Source organism: Neovison vison, chromosome 6 (genome assembly GCF_020171115.1).
Source record: "Neovison vison isolate M4711 chromosome 6, ASM_NN_V1, whole genome shotgun sequence".
NCBI classification, from domain to species: Eukaryota; Metazoa; Chordata; class Mammalia; order Carnivora; family Mustelidae; genus Neogale; species Neogale vison.
Genome location: NC_058096.1, coordinates 79,851,069 through 79,870,837, shown reverse-complemented (window position 1 = coordinate 79,870,837; position 19,769 = coordinate 79,851,069). Strand labels below are relative to the sequence as shown.

General features: G+C 41.7%; 1 protein-coding gene across 2 annotated transcripts in view; it reads right to left on the bottom strand.

The window, feature by feature from the left end:
• Positions 1 to 19,769, bottom strand: part of ARHGEF26 (Rho guanine nucleotide exchange factor 26) — a 125,418-nt gene that overhangs the window by 36,685 nt on the left and 68,964 nt on the right. For both annotated transcript variants that reach the window (XM_044251639.1, XM_044251640.1), the window contains 3 exons: positions 18,029 to 18,158; positions 13,534 to 13,608; positions 4,179 to 4,268 (listed from right to left, as the gene is read on the bottom strand). In XM_044251639.1, coding sequence (XP_044107574.1) covers positions 4,179 to 4,268; positions 13,534 to 13,608; positions 18,029 to 18,158 — 295 coding nt within the window. The remainder of the gene's footprint in view (positions 1 to 4,178; positions 4,269 to 13,533; positions 13,609 to 18,028; positions 18,159 to 19,769) is intronic.

Here is a 19,769-nt window from a genome sequence, read left to right as displayed (position 1 = left end):
AGAGGGAGAAAAACCAAGAGAGAATTTTTAACTATAGGAACAAACTGAGGGTTACTGGTGGAGGGATGGGGTAACAGGGCAATGGGAATTAAGAAGGGCACATGATGTGATGAGCACCAGCCGAGGAATTACTGAACTCTACATCTGAAACTAGTGATGTACTATATGTAGGCTAATTGAATTTAAATAAATAAATAAATAAACCCCTATATGCAGTAAGCGGTCACTCTCCATACTGCCCTCTCTCTCCTACCCAGGCCCTGGGAGCCAGTAATCTACCTTCTAACCCCATAAATTTGCCTATTCCGGATAGTCCATATCAACAGAATTATTGAATATAGGACCTTCAATGTTGGCATGTATCAGAACTTTAATCCTTTTTTATGGCTAAACACTACTTCACTTTATGAATGTAGCACATTTTATTCGTCAGTTCACCTATTTTCTTGACGGACATTGGGGTCAATTCCACTTTTTTGGCTATTATGAATAATGCTGCCATGAACATTCACATAAAACCTTTCATTTGAATGACTGTCGTCAATCCTCCTGAATATTTATCTAGCAGTGGAATTGCTGGGTCATATGGTAACTCCTACTTTAACTTTTTGAGAAGCCACCAAACTGTCTTCTGTAATGCACAGACTTTTTAACACCTTGGACTTCTGCATTTGTCCACTATATCTTGGACTTCTAGTTATAAGCCAAGTCCCCAAATAATGACCAGGAAACCTATCCACCCACCAATACACCACCCCACTCCATTGCACTTAATTTAGGGTTCATGGTCTAGCCCGGCACCCTCAACTTCCCCATATGCTTATTCATAAGGCCAAACTTTCCATTACAAGACAAAAAAATATTCCTCCCCAACTCTGAGGAGGCAACTTGTAGAGAAAGCTGGGGTCTAGAGGAAAAAACACTTGGATCTGAGGTACAAACTGGTGTCTGACCTTAATTGGTGACCAAGCTTTTCTCCAGAGCCCTCATTTCCTTCCTACTGCCAGGGTTCTTGGATGGAAAGTCTAATCTGTTTAAACAGTTTCACATCTTATTCACTCTTCATCCCTCTGCAATATGCCTACCAGCCCTATGAAACTATTCTTTCTTTTTTAATGTTAAGTTAGTCACCATGCAGTACATCATTAGTTTTTGATGTAGGGTTCCATGATTCATTGTTTGCATATAACACCCAGTGCTCCATGCAATAGGTACCCTCCTTAATACTCATCGCTGGGCTCACCCATCGCCCCCAACTCCCCTCCCTTCTAAAATCTCCCACTTGTTTCCCTGAGTCCATACTATGAAACTATTCTGACAAAGAATCTGAATATTTACCTCTTACTTACTGTCAATCAGATCTGTTCCAAGTCCTTTATATAAAGAATTTAATCCTCACAATAACTCCCTAAGGGAAAGTAACTATCATCAGTCCCATTTTAAGGTTCAGAAAACTGAGACATAAAGTAATGCCCAAACTCACAGAGCTAGTAGCTGCTGGAGTTATTTTCTAATTTGCAATTTCCTAATGTTTTTTTTTCCCCTTAACTTTTTCTTATCTCTCTGAGCTTATACGCCGAAGATACTTCTTGTCTATATGTGAGTTGCAAATATTTTTCCAGTTTGCTATTTCTCTCTCTATTTTTTTAAGTCTTATTTTTCTCTTCTATAGAGAAATTTTTAAAATTTTTTTATATATATGAACTTACCAATTTTTTTTAATGACTTCTGGATTTGGAATAAGTTCCAAAGGCCTTTCCCATGTTGCTGAAGTGTCGCTTCCCTGCTTAGAACTTTTCAGTGGCTCCCAAATGACCTTGCTCAGCTGTTCCTCTTGGCACATAAGGCCCCCCAACGTGAGCTGCTGTTTACTGCTTGGCTCTGCCTTCTCCCCCTGCACCCCATGCCTACCCACACTGGATGCATACAACTGCTGGGCTAAAGCAGCTGAAGCCATGCCCTGTGCATTTGTTCCGCCTTTTTACTTCTAGAAGACCCTTCCTAACTCACCTTTCAAGATTCAGCTCAAAGGTACCTCTGGTATGAAGCCTTGCCTGACTGCAACTAGCTCCCCACGTGGCCCTGTATGCCTCATGGGTAGGGCTGACCACCCCTTCCCATTGAGAGTGTTCTCCCCACCACACACAAAAAAAAAATTTGCGGGGAGGAATCAAACCATAAAATTCACTCTTAACTATAGAGAACAAACTGAGGGTTGCTGGAGGGGAGGTGGGTGGAGGGATGGGCTAGATGGGGGATGGGCATTAAGGAGGGCACTTGTTATGATGAGCACTGGGTGTTGTATGTAAGTGATGAATCACTGAATTCTAAAACAAATTTTTTTAAAGAAAGGAGAGAGGTTCTCAATTGTCTTCCATCCACAGTGACAGCAGCAGACGTTGCAGACTCCTGTGTACTTCAGGGGTCTTCTAGTAGACTGTTAAGTTTCCTGAGGGCAGGGATCAGGTTTTGGTTTTCTGGCTGCCTTCCACAGAGAAAGTGCTCACAAAATTTGTTGAAGCAACACATGTGCTTGGACAAATCATTTGACTTCTTCAAACAGCTATAGCTTCTCCTCTTTAAAATGAACGGAATAAAAATGTCCACTGTTGCCCATAAAGTGCTATGGAAATAAGATCCTCAGATTTTATGTATTCCGAAGTAGTCTGAATTAAGGGTCTTATTGTAAATCTAAATATAGAATATCTTCCTTTAGGCTTGCAAATATTTTAATCATTGAACCAAAAGAAAACAAAAAACCCAAAATTCATGAACTCAATTGATGTTAACCATTTATTTTTAAGGATCCGTGGGATAAGCATTTTTCAATTACAAATTAATTTGGGGCTCTAGAGAAACAGAGCTTAAAGATATCTCAAGCCAACGGATTTTCAGTAAAGAAAAATGATCAGGGAAGGGATTTATCATCTTTAAAAATCAAAATGGTTAGGAATTTATAATCTTCAAAAAGGATGAGATAAAGCTTTTGATGTCTATGTATATTTTCTAAAATACTTAGAAACGAATTACCAAGAAGGACAAGTTTCTCTTTGAGGGAGGGAGGAAAGATGGGTTTGTAAATGGCTATAAATTTCTGTAGAAGGCCATGATGACAAACTGCATATGTGCATTTGTTTTTCACAAGTACACATCATCTTCCGTTCTAAGAATTATGTGTCACGTCCCTGCCTCTCAACCGTTGTAGTCAGGATGTTCTGGTGAGAGTTTACACTGATCTTCAAGTCAAGACACAGGCCCCTCCGCCTGATTCCACCACCACTAGCCCAGTGACCCCTTTAACAATTAAGTATTCTCTGGGCTTTATTTTCCTCATTTATAAAATAAAAGCATACAGCTCTACTGAACCAGTGGTCCTCCAGCCATAACAGCAAGGCAGAGAATCTCCTCTCCACACAAGACCATGAAATGCTGATCCCTTTCACAGATACCTACCACGCAATTTAGGAGCACTTTTACTATGAAAAAATATGACTAGTCACTTTAAGTTGCTTAATTAAAGTTACAAGTTACAAAAACAACAGAATCAGTTGTGAGCCAACAAAGGACTATGACCCAGATTTGCCATTAACGGTCATTTTCTTCTTTACACATCCCGTCATCCACTCCTAAACAGTATCGACAAGCAGGGAGAGGCAGCACATACCCAAAAAAGAATTATGGAAGAAAAACAAATTTGAAAAGAACACTCCACTAACAATCTTTTTCTTTTCTTTTTTTTTTTTTTTTCAGAATGGAAGAGGAGTGTCTTTACCTAATTGAGAACACGCGCTACAATTTATGGATTTTGTTTGTTTTGCAGGACACTTTGAGAATAGTCATGAAATCACCTTCCCATTCTAAAATTCTTTTTTTTTTTTTTTTTTAAACTACCCTTTTCCCTAAATTTAGGGAGGCAGGGTGAGGGAATGTGCTCGTTAGATAAACCTAACCTTGTGGCCTGGAGAAAGGCAACTTTATCTGGTGACCATAACAGGAGCAGAGCTGCCTGGAGCTTCTGCGATGCCCTCAGCCAGTGCAGTTCCTCTCCAGTCAATTTATGGCCCTTCTTTGAAAAGCAAATTCCTATGCACTTTGTCGCCCTCAACTATCTGTCTCTATTTACATAAGATTTAAGCAAGAGCAGCAATAAATCTGTTTATGAAGAAACACGAGAATACCTTAATTTTAAATTCCAGCTGGGAGTTAATTGTGTACATCATTTCAGTCCTTTCCATCTTCCGAGCTCCTTCATTGCACAGTCGAACCAACTGAGAACAAAGAAGAAGAAGGACGGTTAAGAGGTCAAGGAGAGAAACCTCCATCTCAAATGCAGATCTCTCGCAGGAAATAAGCTGCACTTGGGAAGCTCCAGAGACTCACTTCAGACAGTTAAAGAACTCACAGTCTTACACAGTGAAGACATTGTACCCAGTTATAGATGGTGTCATTAAGATGTGAAGACAGAGGGGAAAAAAAGTCCTGAAAAGTCTCCGGGACACATGTGCTCTGAGGGCTCTCCCACAGTCTGGTCTCTGACCTTCTGGCTCCTTTCCTTTGTCCTCCCTCTTCTCCTTCCCCAGGGAAACCTCAGCCAGCCTCAGGGCAAGCTTTTCCTCTCTCCCTACTTCCAAATCAGACTATCAATTGCAAAGGCAAATTTTAAGCAGAGTCCTACCTGCAAAGCATGTGAACAATACACAGGGTGCCAAAAGAGGGAAGGCTCTGGGTGGAACCCAAGGATCGATGATTTTTCAAGGATGGCCAAGCTAAGGGAAATTCAGTTTAACTAGAACGACCGAACTACCTAGGAACTGAATGTATTCCAAGATGTTTAATGGGGGCCTGTAATTTATAATAAAAAAATTATTTGGTCTTGGTTTTTAGTTCCCAGCACACAGTCCCTTCAGCCCTTGTAACTTCCTATATAAGAGCCAGGGGGGCATCTTTAGTTATAGTATGTAGTTCTGTTCCCAGTTCCTGAAAGCTCCAAGGCCATAATGCTGAAATGAGTGTCTTCCTATTCCTAACAAGCCCCTTTCAACCACATCTGAATTTACCTTAGTGAGGTGGCTTGTAAAAACCCCCTAAGGATAAGGCTGGTTGTCAGGGGAGCCAACCAAGTGATTACAGAGAGGGTTGTAACTTTCAGCCCCACCAGACTCTCCCCAAGTAGACTTTTGGGGATGGGAGAAGGGTGGCGATTGGCTTGACCACTAATCGTCAATGATGGAATCAATCATGCCTACAGAATGAAACCTCCATTAAAAATTCCCAGACTTGGGCGCCTGGGTGGCTCAGTGGGTTAAGCCTCTGCCTTCGGCTCGGGTCATGATCCCAGGGTCCTGGGATCAAGCCCCGCGTCGGGCTCTCTGCTGAGCAGGGAGCCTGCTTCCCTTCCTCTCTCTCTGCCTGTCTCTCTGCCTGTCTCTCTGCCTGCTTGTGATCTCTGTCTATCGAATAAATAATCTTTAAAAAAAAAAAAAAAAAATTCCCAGACTGAATTTCAGAGAGCTTCCAAGTTGGTGCACAAGAACACATCTGTGTGCTGGGGGGCTGGTGAAACTCACACTCCATGGAGACAGAAGCTCTGGGCTCGAGACCCTTTCAGACCTGGTCCTGGCATTGGTCTGGGAACAGTGAACACCACGAGCAAAGGGCTGATCATGGTAAAGTGATTCTGTGCCTGAGAAAGGAAAAGAGCCTGACACAAGGAAGATCGCACAAGATGAAGGGACAGAGGCCAGGGTCAAAGCACACAAGTTCTTAACGCATCTGGACTGCATTCCGAGTGCAAAGAGAAGCGTTACTCACAGGCTCTCAGCAGGGGAGAGAGAGAAGCCATGTATGCTACAATCACAGGCTTTCCCCAATGTGTTTGTTCAATTCCCTACTGATGGACACTTAAATGATTTCCAATTGCTTAACAGATTTCTAGATTTGGGGGTTACCCCTATCTTCAGTTACAGCTTATATTTCAGTCTGAACCTGGAGTCCACCGATGCAGGGATGGACGGCTACACCCGGTCACAAACAAGGGCCAAAAACACCCGGCATAGGATTAGGGGCAATCTGAAACTGCAGTATGCTGAAAGGATTAAGTATGCTGAAAGGAAATCTAACCAGGTGGCCGGGGCTCCAGACATTTTCACAAATTCTCTTGAGGAATATGTTCACAGCTCCCGTATCTATGTTCCTGAATTTTGTCTGTCCCCTGGGTTCTACCACCAACTACCAACTTCCTATATGGCCCACAGGCAGCTCGAACTCTAAAATGAGAATGACTAAACCTACACACCCCCTTCATCATGCCCTCCCTGTGGTCCCGTGTCCCCTAGGCCAGTGACTAGTTCTAGCATCATCCACCTTCCCAGGTTTTCGGACTGTTCTCAGTCGCCGCCTTCTCCTTTGTCCTCTGTAACATTTCCCTCCCTTTGCCTTGTGCCCAGAACTCGGGCCCAAACCCCCTCTTCCCTGGATTACTGGCCTACTAATTCTCTGCCATCCATTGCTCCTATCCTACCCTTACACATCCTGATGATAACACTATCAATCCTTGTAAGTTCAAATCCGATCATGAAACGCCTGGGCTATAAAATCCCTAGTAGGCTCCCCTGAGCTTTCAGAATTAGGTCTTAGCAACACCATGATCTGGCAACTGCTCTTATCCTGGACCTCAGCCCTACAAAATTTCTGGTCAAAGCACCACATTCCATCTTGCCTTTGCCCTTTTGCATGTGTGATTCCCTCTGCCCGCTCTGTCCAACCGACTCCTTCTTATCTAGATTTATAACCGCCTACCTATCTCTCAGGACTTATCTGGGACAGTTTCTCTCCAAAGAGAATGGAGGGCAGAGATTGTGAGATTTCCATATTTGTCAGCCTAGTGCCCACAGCCCAGCACCTAAAAACACAAGGAACACTCAGCAAATGTTTCTGTGTAAACAGCCTTCAGAGACAGTTTCTAAGTCACTTTAAAAAAAGGGGGTGGGGTCAGGGTAGAGGAGCAGTTCCTTTATAATTATCCTATTTTAAAATGAGAAGGGAAAATGGCATTATTAAGTTTGGGTTATCATCACACTTCCTAAACTTCCAAATATTGATTCCATCAGCAAAAGTCCATGGAGTCAGCCACCACAACAGAAGACAAGGTTTCAGAGAGCATATTAAAAACAAGAAAATTCCCAAAATGTCTTAAGCAATGGTCTCATCAGTGGAGCCCATTTTAATGACTATTTCAAAGGGACAAGAACTCATTTGCAAATGTGTGCTCTGGTGTTTTTATTAAAATCAGGCTCAGCATATTAAAATAATGCCTTCCTTCAGCAGCTGTCAAAGCTTTATTAAATTCAACTCGCTAAATTTTTTTAAGCCAAATTTATTTTTTAAAAAAAGCTCAAACCTTCTAACAAAGAAATATAAATTTAAAATATTTTCAATCTATTGCATTCACAAAGTTTTTTTTTTAAGAGTTTATTTATTTGAAAGACAAAGATTACAAGGGGGGTGGGGAAAACAGGCTCCCTGCTAAGCAGAGAGCCCAAGACCCGCTCTGAAGGCAGAGGATTTAACCCACTGAGCCACCCAGACACCCCACATTCACAAAGATTAAATGAATATTTGATGCTGGGAAGTGTGCAGAAAGACAGACATTTACATATCTTTTGGTGGCCATGGACTTGGGAGCAACCTTTCTTGAAGGCACTTGGGGGCCTTTAAAAATACCTAAATTTTGTCCCAATAAACCCACTTCTAGAAACTGGTCTTTAGAAATAATGAGATAAGCACAATCATTTATGTAAGACAATGTTCCAGGCAGTACTAGTAGAATAGTAAGTGAAATGGGTACCATAAGAATCAATTTTTCTGGGTACATTTATACCATAAATTGGTATTAGATTAGACATCCCATTGGAAGTATATGTAGTAGAGTGACAGCAGTCATTACTCTTTTTTTTTTTAAAGATTTTATTTATTTATTTGACAGAGAGAGATCACAAGTAGGCAAAGAGGCAGGCAGAGAGAGAGGAGGAAGCAGGCTTCCTGCTGAGCAGAGAGCCCGATGCGGGACTCGATCCCAGGACACTGAGATCATGACCTGAGCCGAAGGCAGCGGCTTAACCCACTGAGCCACCCAGGCGCCCCTCTTTTTTTTTTTTAAGATTTTATTTATTTATTTGAGAGACAGATAGCAAAAGAGAGAATGGGCTGTGGTGGGGGGAGGGGGGAGGTGTGGAGAGGGAGAGGGAGAAGCAGACTCCCCACTGAGCAGGGAGGCCAATGTCAGGCTCCATCCCAGGACCATGGGATCAGAACCTGAACGAAAGGCAAATGCTTAATCAAATAAGTCACCCAAGTGACCCAACAGTCATTACTTTTGACAAAAGTACCAATATATTTTATTTTCTCTTACCTAAATTTTCCAAGTTTTCTATAATGTACACTTACTAGTTTATTTACAGAGTATACCTTTGTAAACCTTAAAGCAGTACTTAGAGTGAAAATAGAGACCTTGTGAATCTTTCCCTTCCACACAGTTCAAAGTTCGATGTGTATGATTCTGGGACGATTTCTATACACTGGTAACTATACACCGCTAGCCTACATACGAGCATCAACACACTTGATTATCTAGATGTCATTACACCATCTGTATTGCTCTGCAACTTAATGTTCCTCGCATAACGATATACCTTAGGGATCTTTCCAGGGAAACAGATATGTATGGCTACCGTTCTGCAAATGGTAGAACCAGTAAGCTACAGAAGAAGATTAAAGAGAATTGGCTATTTCACTACCAGGAGAAAAGCTTATACCTTAACAGATCTCCAAACAGAAGTATCATCTTTATGAGGAGAGAATGAAAGCAGTTAGTCCCTTCAGGAGAGTAAATGCAAGAGGGCAGGAAAGACTTCCCTGGCACAAGAAACCCACCCTCCAACCTCCCATTCCTTGAACCTCAGACGCCACTCCGCACCAGCTGAACTTGCGATTTCCGGGCAATCGCCCACCCCCTAGCTCCACCCCAGCATGTGAACAGAAAATCGGGAAGTAAACACATTTTTATTTAACAGAAACATCTTTCTTGTTTTTGAGTTGTTTGAGGAGGCCAGTAAGTCTTTCCAAGGCCCCAAATTCAGTAAGCACTTACACTCACTTCAGCAATGTGTACGAGGAATTTCAGTGACATATTATTCATACTACGCAAATAAATTTCATTAGTATTTTAATTACCAGAAAAGATATTACTCATTTTTTCCAAAAATGAGTAACTATGTAGAGACACTTGCCCAAGGGCCTTAGGTAGTCTCCTTCTAAAAACTTGGACCCTGATATACCATGTGTAACTCTCTAAAATAAATACTGGAAACTCCTACTTTCTTTTCTTTTCAACTAAAGCAAACAAGTAAAATTTCTGCATTTTAATTTTGAACAACAAATGCTCTATTTATACACTCTTTTTGTTGAAAGTACTGATTACTGTTCCCCCAGAATCTTTAAACCCCATCAGTAACCTTGACAAATGAAAAAGAAGTTAATTCCTGAGTTGGCTGTATTAGTGGTTTTAGCTACCATACACCACTAGGAGACTCGAGAAATAATTCTGATGTTCCTAACTTGTGCTCAAGAGAGAGAAAGAAATGCAGAGAAAACAAGTCACTAGAAGGGCATTTCTTCACAGAAAGCCTTTTATATATTTATAGTATCACATTAAGGCAATTCACTGATCCATTACATTTTTGCCCGCCTTTCCTACAACTACCAGTGTCAAATCCAGTGAACAAGAGATGCCTGAAGGAATGTAGTGGTTTATTTTAACTGCGGTGTGAAATTCTTGAAAAACACTAAATATCATTCCTAGTTCAATTCAACAATTACTACGGCCTTCCTCTTTCCTCTTCTGTGTGAATTCTTTTTCAACTTCTCAGTAACAACCAAGTAAAATCTGACAAAATTTCTTCCAAGTCCAATGCTAGAAGTTCATTAGTAGCGTCTCCTAAAGACCATCTACCTACCGCCTCCAGGAAGGCAGAACAGGATACGGGGTCCTGGAGAAGAGACCCACGGGTGGTGGGACCTAAGGTCACCTCACATTTGTCAGGCTGTTTCTTCACTTAGTGTTTCCCGAAGTGGGATGTGCACACCACTGATGGGGCAAGAGGTGAATTTTAGCAGTTGACAGATTGTTATGGTTTCATTTTTGTATCCCTCCAATTCATATAGTGAAATCCTAAACCCCAAAGATGATGGTATTTGGAAGTGGGGTCTTTGGGAGGTGCTTTAAAATTCATGAGGGTAGGGACACCTGGGTGGCTCAGTTGTTAAGCGTCTGTCTTCAGCTCAGGTCACGATCCCAGGGTCCTGGGATCAAGCCCCACATCGGGCTCCCTGCTTAGCAGGAAGCCTGCTTCTCTCTCTTCCACTACCCCTGCTTGTGTTCCCTCTCTCGCTGTGTCTCTCTCTGTCATAAAAATAAATAAAATCTTAAAAAAAAAAAAAAAGGCATGAGGATAGAGCCCTAATGATATGGTTAGTGCTATAAAAGAGGCTCTACCAAGCCCTCAGCCCCTTTACTGCAAGGCTACAAGAAGAAATCTGCCGCCTACCAGAGGACCCCTCACCCGACCTTGATCTTGGACTCTTCAACCACCAGGACTAGGAGAAATAAATTTCTGTTGCTTATAAGCCACCTGGTCTGTGGTATTTTGTTACAGCAGCCTGAATGAACTAAGACACAGATAAATTTACTTTTAATATAAAGATGTATACTAGGGGATGCCTGGGGGGGCTCAGTGGGTTAAACCGCTGGCTTTGGCTCAGGTCATGATACCAGAGTCCTGGGATCCAGTCCCACATCGGGCTCCTTGCTGGGCAGGGAGCCTGCTTCTCCCTCTGCCTCTGACTGCCTCTCTGCCTGCTTGTGCGCTCGCTCGCTCTCTCTCTTTCTCTCTCTCTGACAAATAAATAAATAAATAGTCTTTTTAAAAAATGTATATTAGAATAACTAGCTCACCAAACCCATGATTTTGTAGGTACTATTGGCAAGGATAATACGTAAAACAGAGTCACCTCAGAGTTGATCAAAAGTAACAGTACAGGGGCACTGGGTGGCTCGCTCGGTCAAGCAGCCGACTCTTGATTGCGGCTAGTGTTGTGATCTCAGGGTCTTGGGATTGAGTCCCCACGCTGGGCTCCATGCTCAGCAAGGAGTCGGCAGGAGCATTCTCTCTCCCTCTCCCTCTGTCCCTCTAACTCACTTTCAGTCTAAAATACATAAATGAGTCTTGAAAGAAAGAAAGAAAGAAAGAGAGAAAGAAAGAAAAACTACCTCGCAGAAACTGGCACAAAAATGTACCAGACTTGGGGAACCTGGGTGGCTCAGTGGGTTAAGCCTCTGCCTTCAGCTCACATCATGATCTCAGAGTCCTGGGATTGAGCCCCATATTAGGCTCTCTGCTCGGCTGGAAGTCTGCTTCCCCCCTCTCTCTCTGCCTGTCTCTATGCCTACTTGGGATCTCTCTCTCTGTCAAATAAATAAATAAAATCTTTAAAAAAAAAAAAAAAAGTGCCAGACTTGAAGTTGGTATGGTAGCTACAAGTGGTTTGGGAAACTTCTGGCACTACCATTGTCTCTGCCCCCTTTTGCCTAGCTCCCACAGTATCTTCATTGACTCCTACACCTACTGCTTGCTCTCAGCTCAACATTTCTATTGGCATTGAAATGTACCCACGTTTTCTCTAATCATTGGACAAACAAGAAGGCATTCCCACACTTTCTTCTAGCTGCGGCTCTCTCTCTCCATGCACAGCCCCAGTGTTGAAGCAGCAGCTACATTTGCTGGCCAGCAGCATCTCCACATCACCCACTCGTTCCTCAACACATGGCAATGAAGCTTCCACGCCCACCAGTGCCAGGACACAATTTGCCTAATGATAAACCCATAAATACTTGACTCATTTTTCACTTTATCTTACAGGAGCACTCAACCGGGCTGACCGTCCTTCCACCAAATCATCTGCCATTCGCCAGGCCATTATGGTTTTCCTCCTTCTTTGGTATGTTTTGTTTTTTAAGTCTTCTCTCTAGGTACCTTTCCCCTAAACAAAATGAATGGTGGTGGTGGTCTTCATGGTTGTGTCCCAGACTCACTACTCTTCTTACTTTATACACTCTTTCTGGGTGATCTCATCTCCTCTCCCGGCTTCAGAAATCATCACATGCCCATGATTCCCAAATCCACGTCTCCAATTCCAGTCTCTCCAATGAGCTCCTGGCCTGTTTATTCAGCCAACTTGAATATTCTATACTTTTATAGAATTTTTTTAACTTTTATTGTCACATATCCAAAATGGAACCCATCAACTTCTCCCTGTATTTCTATTGTGAAGGTAAATAAGAGCATCCATCTAGCTGCCCAAGCCAGCAACCATACTCCTTGACTTCTTGATATTCCATGATTTTTTTTTTTAATAGTTCATTTTTTTTTTTTAAGATTTTATTTATTTATTTGAGAGAGAGAGAGTGTGAGAGAGAGCATGAGCGAGGAGAAGGTCAGAGAGCGAAGCAGACTCCCCATGGAGCTGGAAGCCTGATGTGGGACTCGATCCCGGGACTCCAGGATCACGCCCTGAGCCGAAGGCAGTCGTCCAACCAACTGCGCCACCCAGGCGTCCCGATATTCCATGATCTTAAATACACTTACCCAATCAATCTCTGTGCCCACCTCCCCAATATTATACATCGCTTCTCTACAGCCTACTATACATCCATAAAGGCCACTGTCACCTCTAGCCTAATCAATACAAAAGCCTCACAAATGGTCCCACCCCCACTGCCACCATTATAACACATGAATTTATACCTTCTGCATCGTTGTAAGACAAGGTCCACACTTCCCTAACACTGGCTCCCCAGTATTCTTTCCTAGACTGGGCTCTATAGCCACATGAAGAACATGTCAGTTCTTCATATGCCCCAAATATTTTTCTTGCCTTTGGGTTTCTACACATACCCAAGACACTCTTTTCCCCACCAAGCCCTGGTTCAGAGCTCAGCTTGCTTTAGGTTTCAGCTAAAACATCACTATGTCCTTCCCTACCGTGTCACTCCCCATTCTTTATTGTAATTCCTACTGAACATCTGCTTTCCCCTTTACACAGCACATTGCATGAGGACATTAACCACAACTGTCTTACATCTAGTCTACATCACCGTATTTTCAGGGGTTGGCATCATGCCTGGCACAGTAGTTGATACTCAGAAAATAGCTGTTTAATGAATGAAAGAATGAATAAACAACTACCCAGACACCGAAAGAAAATGAGATCTCTATTGGCCCTTATAGCAAGACCATGTAAAACAATAAAAATACTCACTTCATTTGAGAATAGCAAATATTATTTTGTTTCTCAGCTCCCTAAAGAATGCCATGTGAATGGTTTGAGAACTCCCAATGCTCAGCATCAAACCCAGATGTGTGCTCTTCTGAGAAACTGAAGGGTTTACTGAGGGACAAGGTAGATTTCAATAGTTACCTTGCTCACTTCCTTTAAGGCTCTTTTGCAGACCTCATACTTTGGAGAGTCCTTCGGTGTTTTCTGACAGATAGTCTGAAGTAAAGTAAAAGAAAAGGAAAAAAAATCAATTTATTTTATTAAGTAAAATAAAATCAAGGTCCAGCCACATCCTCTTATTCATAGCAAACTTAACAATGCTGAACATGACATTATGGAAGACTATAAAGATTACATTAAAATCTGATGACAAAACTAGGAAACCATCTTTAAATGCACAGGATCTAAGTAAATCCAGGGAATGATTAAATAAGAGAATGGACTTCAGAGGTGGAGGAACCAGGTTTCAAATCCAAGTTCTGTGCCTTACTAGCTATTTGGTTGTGGGCAAGTCACCAACCCTACCTCTAGAAGACTCAGTTTCCTCATCTCTAAAATGGGAATAAAGGGGCACCTGGGTGGCTCAGTGGTTTAAAGCCTCTGCCTTCGGCTCAGGTCATGATCCCGGGGTCCTGGGATCGAGCCCCACATCGGGCTCTCTGCTCAGCAGGGAGACTGCTTTCCTCTCTCCCTCTCTCTGCCTACTTGGAATCTCTCTCTCTGTCAAATAAACAAATAAAATATAAAAAAGTAATAATAATAAAAAAATAAAATAAAATGGGAATAAAGCCAACTATGTCACAATGCTATTGCCAGGATTAAATGATAATACATGTACAGTTCTTTATGAGTGCCTATCATACAGTAAGCCCTCGATGAATGGTAAAACTAATTATTACCATCATCATCATTACTCAAAGTAACTATGTTTGTAGATACTATCACTGAATAAAAAGATCAAGAAAAACAGGCTGCTGGATCTTCTCTTTCTCTTGATATAGCTATACTGAAATTTTTGTGATGCTAAAATTGACTTCAAAGAGGGTTAATTCAAGGTAAATGGGAATACAAATAATTTTTGAAACCATATCCATTCAAAGCCAATCGAATCATTTCAATTGTTAAAAAGGTTCATCTCAACACGTTTAACTAACTCTCCAAATGAAGCAAAATTGAAGAGATGATGCTTTAAGTACATTTAGATTCTGCCCAGGTGGCCAGATTCTCACATTTGGGAAAACTGATTATAGCAATAGGAACCAAACAGAGATGGAAGGTCAGTTTGGAACTGGTACCTTACATGTACATGAGTACCAGACATACAAATCTGGAAGTCAGGTGTCAGATTGTTATATAATGCTATGTGAGAAGCAGAGTGTCCCATCTGTGGACTTTTGTCAATGGTTCTCACATTTTTGACTATGACCCACTGTAAGAAATCCATTTACGAGCGCCTGGGTGGCTCAGTGGGTTAAGCCGCTGCCTTCAGCTCAGGTCATGATCTCAGGGTCCTGAGATCGAGTCCCGCGTCAGGCTCTCTGCTCAGCAGGGAGCCTGCTTCCTCATCTCTCTCTCTCTCTCTCTGCCTGCCTCTCTGCCTACTTGTGATCTCTCTCTGTCAAATAAATAAATAAAATCTTTAAAAAAAAAAATCCATTTACATCAGCAACCAGGACATGTGAACATAAAAATGAAAAAAAGGTCTTTTAAAAAATATTTAATCACATTATGAACTGTGTATATATCACATTCCATACATTCTATTCTATTTCACTTTTTAAAATATTATATTTATTTATTTGAGAGAAAGAGACACAGGTAGCAGTAGAGATAGTGAGAGAGCAGAACCAGGGAGGAAAGGGAGAAGCAGGCTCCTCAATGAGCTAACGGCAGACGCTCAATGGACTGAGCCACCCAGGTGTCCCTCTGTTTCACATTTTTAATAAATACCGCTTATGGTTCAAAAATCAATTTCATGACCCATTAATGTGTACAGAAGCAGTATGAAAAATACTGGTTTATGTCCCTAAAAGCCGGCATCCTGAGTCCTAAGCTGTCTTTGCACACTTCAATTTTATGTAAAATTTTGTGTCTACTGAATTTTCTAGGGAGAATGACTCTAGCTTTATTCACAATCTCAGAAGGGTCTCTGACCCAAAAGACTTTTGAGCCACTGGCCATTCACAGCATTAACCTCCAACATGATACAACACAGTATGTTAGATTCTGTGAGTCCCAATCTATTCAAGCAATTTTCTCAAACTTAAATAGAGAAAATACAGAAGGTTGAGAGATCACAGCATAAACAGAATCTAAAGAAATATGGCTAAAATACATTATCAGAAGAAAAAGAACCTTAAACATTCATAACATTGCATTTTAAAAAATAGCAAAATTTGAAATAATATTTCTCTAGATCAAAGTTTCATATTTTTATGAAAGTGTTAGAAATTTCATAAAATAAAACTCTTTTTTAGTGACATTTTACTGCTGATAAAATCTTATGGAAGAAAGTACAGTAGCTGCTCCTCAAATGTATCTTTGAAAAATTCACCATATTTACATGACTGAGGACAAGCCTGAACACTACATACATGAATTTAGTTAAGAAACATTGATTGCCTATTATTGTCAGGCTTAACATTTACTACTTCATTCATTTCCATGCCAATCCCTCAAGAACTTAATACACTTGTGCTTCAGATGAAATTAGGCACTTTGCCAGCGATCATACTGTAAGCGGGAGAGCCAGAATTTGTGCCCAGATCTGTCTTTCTCCAAAAGCCACATGGTTTCTCGCACACCAAGTTTACCTTATCAGAGTCCCTTCTCTCAAGGTGCTGTGAGTGTTCAGATGGGGAAAAAGACAATCTGCTCAGAAGGGCAATGAGGAAGGCTTCCTAAAAGAAGGATCATTAGAACTAGTGCCTGAAAGACATGCTTGTTTTAGTCACAAAGCTGAGAAGTGACAGCCAACGACAATGTGAAGATGCAGAGTGGGAAAGTCAGGGAACAAGTGTGGAGGGAACCTACAAATAAACCTTTTTTAAGCCAAAATTTGGTTTTGATAACTTGGCTGCATTCCATCCTTAAACATGAGAAATGTGATTTAAAAAAAAAAAAAAAAAAAAAACTAGGGCGCCTGGGTGGCTCAGTGGGTTAAAGCCTCTGCCTTCGGCTCAGGTCATGATCTCAGGGTCCTGGCTTGAGCCCCACATCAGGCTCTCTGCTCAGCAGGGAGCCTTCTTCCCCCTTTCTCTCTGCCTGCCTCTCTGCCTACTTGTGATCTCTGTCTGTCAAATAAAATTTAAAAAAAAAATCAGAGAACTAAGTTTTCAAAATTCTGCAAGTTTCCCAATATTAACAAGGAAAGAAGTTCCAAAATCACAAAGGAAACGCAGGAAGGTAGTAAATTGAGATGAAGCTCGGGGTGTTGGGAATCCTGAAACAACCAGCACCCCACCCCCAACCAGCCAGCAGAGCCAACAAAGTGACTGGGATCACATGCTTTTACTCACGGCAAAATGTCAGTGCTTTAAGGAAATCTTTGTGAATTTATAACGGAATATGGAAAATGGAATTTATCTTGTAACTTTACTCAATCATAATTCTTTGCTGTATTTTTATCCTGTGTTTTGACATGCAAAACTCAAATACATTTAAAACTGACATTTACATCATGATCCAATTTTAAAGCAAAACTACAGCAAAATATTTTAACTTGATCAAAAAGGCACAATTTGGCCCACCGGCCGGATGGGAGCTGTGCCGGGCCACCTGGTTCTTCTCTCAGTCTCTGCTGCTGTGGGCTGTCCTCCCAGCTGCATTTCAGACCAGACAGTCTCTACTCGACGCCCCCAGGCATGTCTTGCCACCATTCAAAATCAAATCCCTGTTTTCTTCATGAATGTTTCCTAAAATAAGGACACTGGCCTTTCCTCACCCTCCTTTGTACAATAAAAAATGAGGGCAAGTGCATGTCTTCTTTTTTTTTTTTTTTTAAGATTTTTATTTATTCATTTGACAGAGACACACAGCAAGAAAGGGAACACAAGCAGCGGGGGCGGGGAGCGGGGGGAGGTAGAAGAGGGAAAAGCAGACTTTCTGCCAAGCAGGGAGCCAGATGCAGGGCTGGATCCCAGGACCCCAAGATCATGACCTGAGCCTAAGGCAGAGGCTCAACGACTGAGCCACCCTTTCTAGTGCTTAAGTGTGTCTCATCCCCACATACAGCAGAAGCACCACCACCTCTGGGAACCCTCCAGGGAAGGGATCTTGGTGATCAGTCTGAGAAAAGTGAAGATGTTAAGTGACTTGCTCAAGCTCACATGCCTAGTGGCTCAGCTGGAAACAGAATCCAAGCCCCTTGTCTTCAAAAAGCTGATATCTTTCCCATTTCAAAAACGTTAAGTGAGTGATGTAATCTGAAAACTTCAGAGCGCCCACATAAGCCTAAGTTGAAGGTAATTTCCAAAGATATCAGACACAGTGAGACTTTCCAACACTTACATTTAGTTGGAGGAATTTGAAGAAGAGCTATAGTACATTGATTTAAGTGAAATAAGAATAATTTTCTTAACCAGATTGATAGCAGCACAGCGACCCACAGAGGAAGAGACATTAGGTCATGTCTTACGTCCATGAGCAAGGGCAGGCGAGTCACCCTCTGCATGGGGAGAATGAGGAAGGAGATCATGGGTAAGTTCCTGCAGTCTTCATGGGACTCAATTCGTGACAGTACTTCCTTAAAAGATGGGTTAGTGGCTCTGAAAAGAAACAAAGAAAGAAGAAACTCAAAATGCTTCCTCCTCAAGTTAAGAAGTAAAAACATATCCCAGGCCTACCTCAAAGATATGGTGGATCTGGTTCCAGACCACTACGATAAAGCAAATATTGCAATAAAGCCAGTCAAAGGAATTTTTGGTTTCCCAGTGTGTATAAAAGTCATGTAGTCTATTAAATGTGCAAGTGCATTATGTCTTAAAAATAATGTACATACCTTAATTAAAACATGCTTTATGACTAAAAGATGCTAACCATCACCTGAGCTCTCAGTGAGTCGTAATCATTGACCACAGATCACTGTAACAACTACGATAATAAAGAAAATGTCTGAAATATTGTGAAAAGTACTAAAATGAGACAGGGACACCACGTGAGTAAACATTGTTGGAAAAATGGCGCCGACAGACTAGTTCGACGCAGGGTTGCCACAACCTTCTGTTAAAAGTGAGGTAAGTGAAGCACAATGAAACTAGGTATGCCTGTATAAAATGTTCTGATAAATTCATATACTGGATCTTTTAATATATAAATCAACAAACAATGACATAGACACAGATGGCTTGTCTACCTTTTATAGTAATGACTGGATATAAGATAGGCAATGAAGATATCAATATGAACAATGAAAAACATATGAGCTACAAATTTACAGAAGTGGGAAGTAAATGAATGAAGAGGCGATGGTATCGAGTTACAGGAGTACCTAGTCACCGTTCCTAAATCCGGAAAAATAAAGTGAAAACAAAATGAAATTTAGCTCTAACTCAAGGCTTTGTTTTCAAACATGTAATTTGCATCTTCTACAGTTACCAGTGATTCCGGAACGGGTGTGGGATTAAGAAAAGCAAGGGGTGAGATTATGCCGCTAAGAACACCTGGCAACATCTAGAAACATCCTTGGTTGTCACAACTGGAGTGAGGGGCATCTCGTGCACAGAGGCCAGAGATGCTATCAAACCTGCTACAAAGCACAGGACAGCACCCACAGCAAAGGCTCATCTAGACCAAATGTCAACAGTGCCAACAACACTGGTTGTGCACTTAAAAACCTCATTCGGGGTTGCCAGCTGTTGGTTTTCCCCCCTGCCCACACAAGAGTTTCATGAGGTTGTGGAGAGAGAAGAAGGGGCACAATCAGCCCTTCCCAAGGACTTGGAAACTTCAGTGCACTGTTTCTCTCTGCACCAACCCCAATCCCTCCACAGGGGCTCACACATGGCGTAGCAGCTGACCAGAGCTCCAGGCTGTGGTGGTAAATGTCACAGCCCACTGGGGGGGGGGGGGCGGTGATTGATAACAGCCTTCAGCCCCCAAGCTGAGTTTATGGCAATTCACACTGTGCTAGAGAACAGAGAGCTATGTGAGACAAGCAGGGTCTTCCGAAATAAAACAAGACATTACAGACTATCACTGAGTTTTAAGGCTAAAGCCATATACATCACATCAAAACTCTCAGTAACCTAAATAGGACAAAGGGAAAAAGGTGAGGGAGGATTTTTAAAGCATCATTTTTTTTTTGTTGCAAATTAAAGTCTTTAAGAACATTTGTTTCTTTTGCTTTCCTTCAGACCTTCCCTTCTCTCTTCACTTCT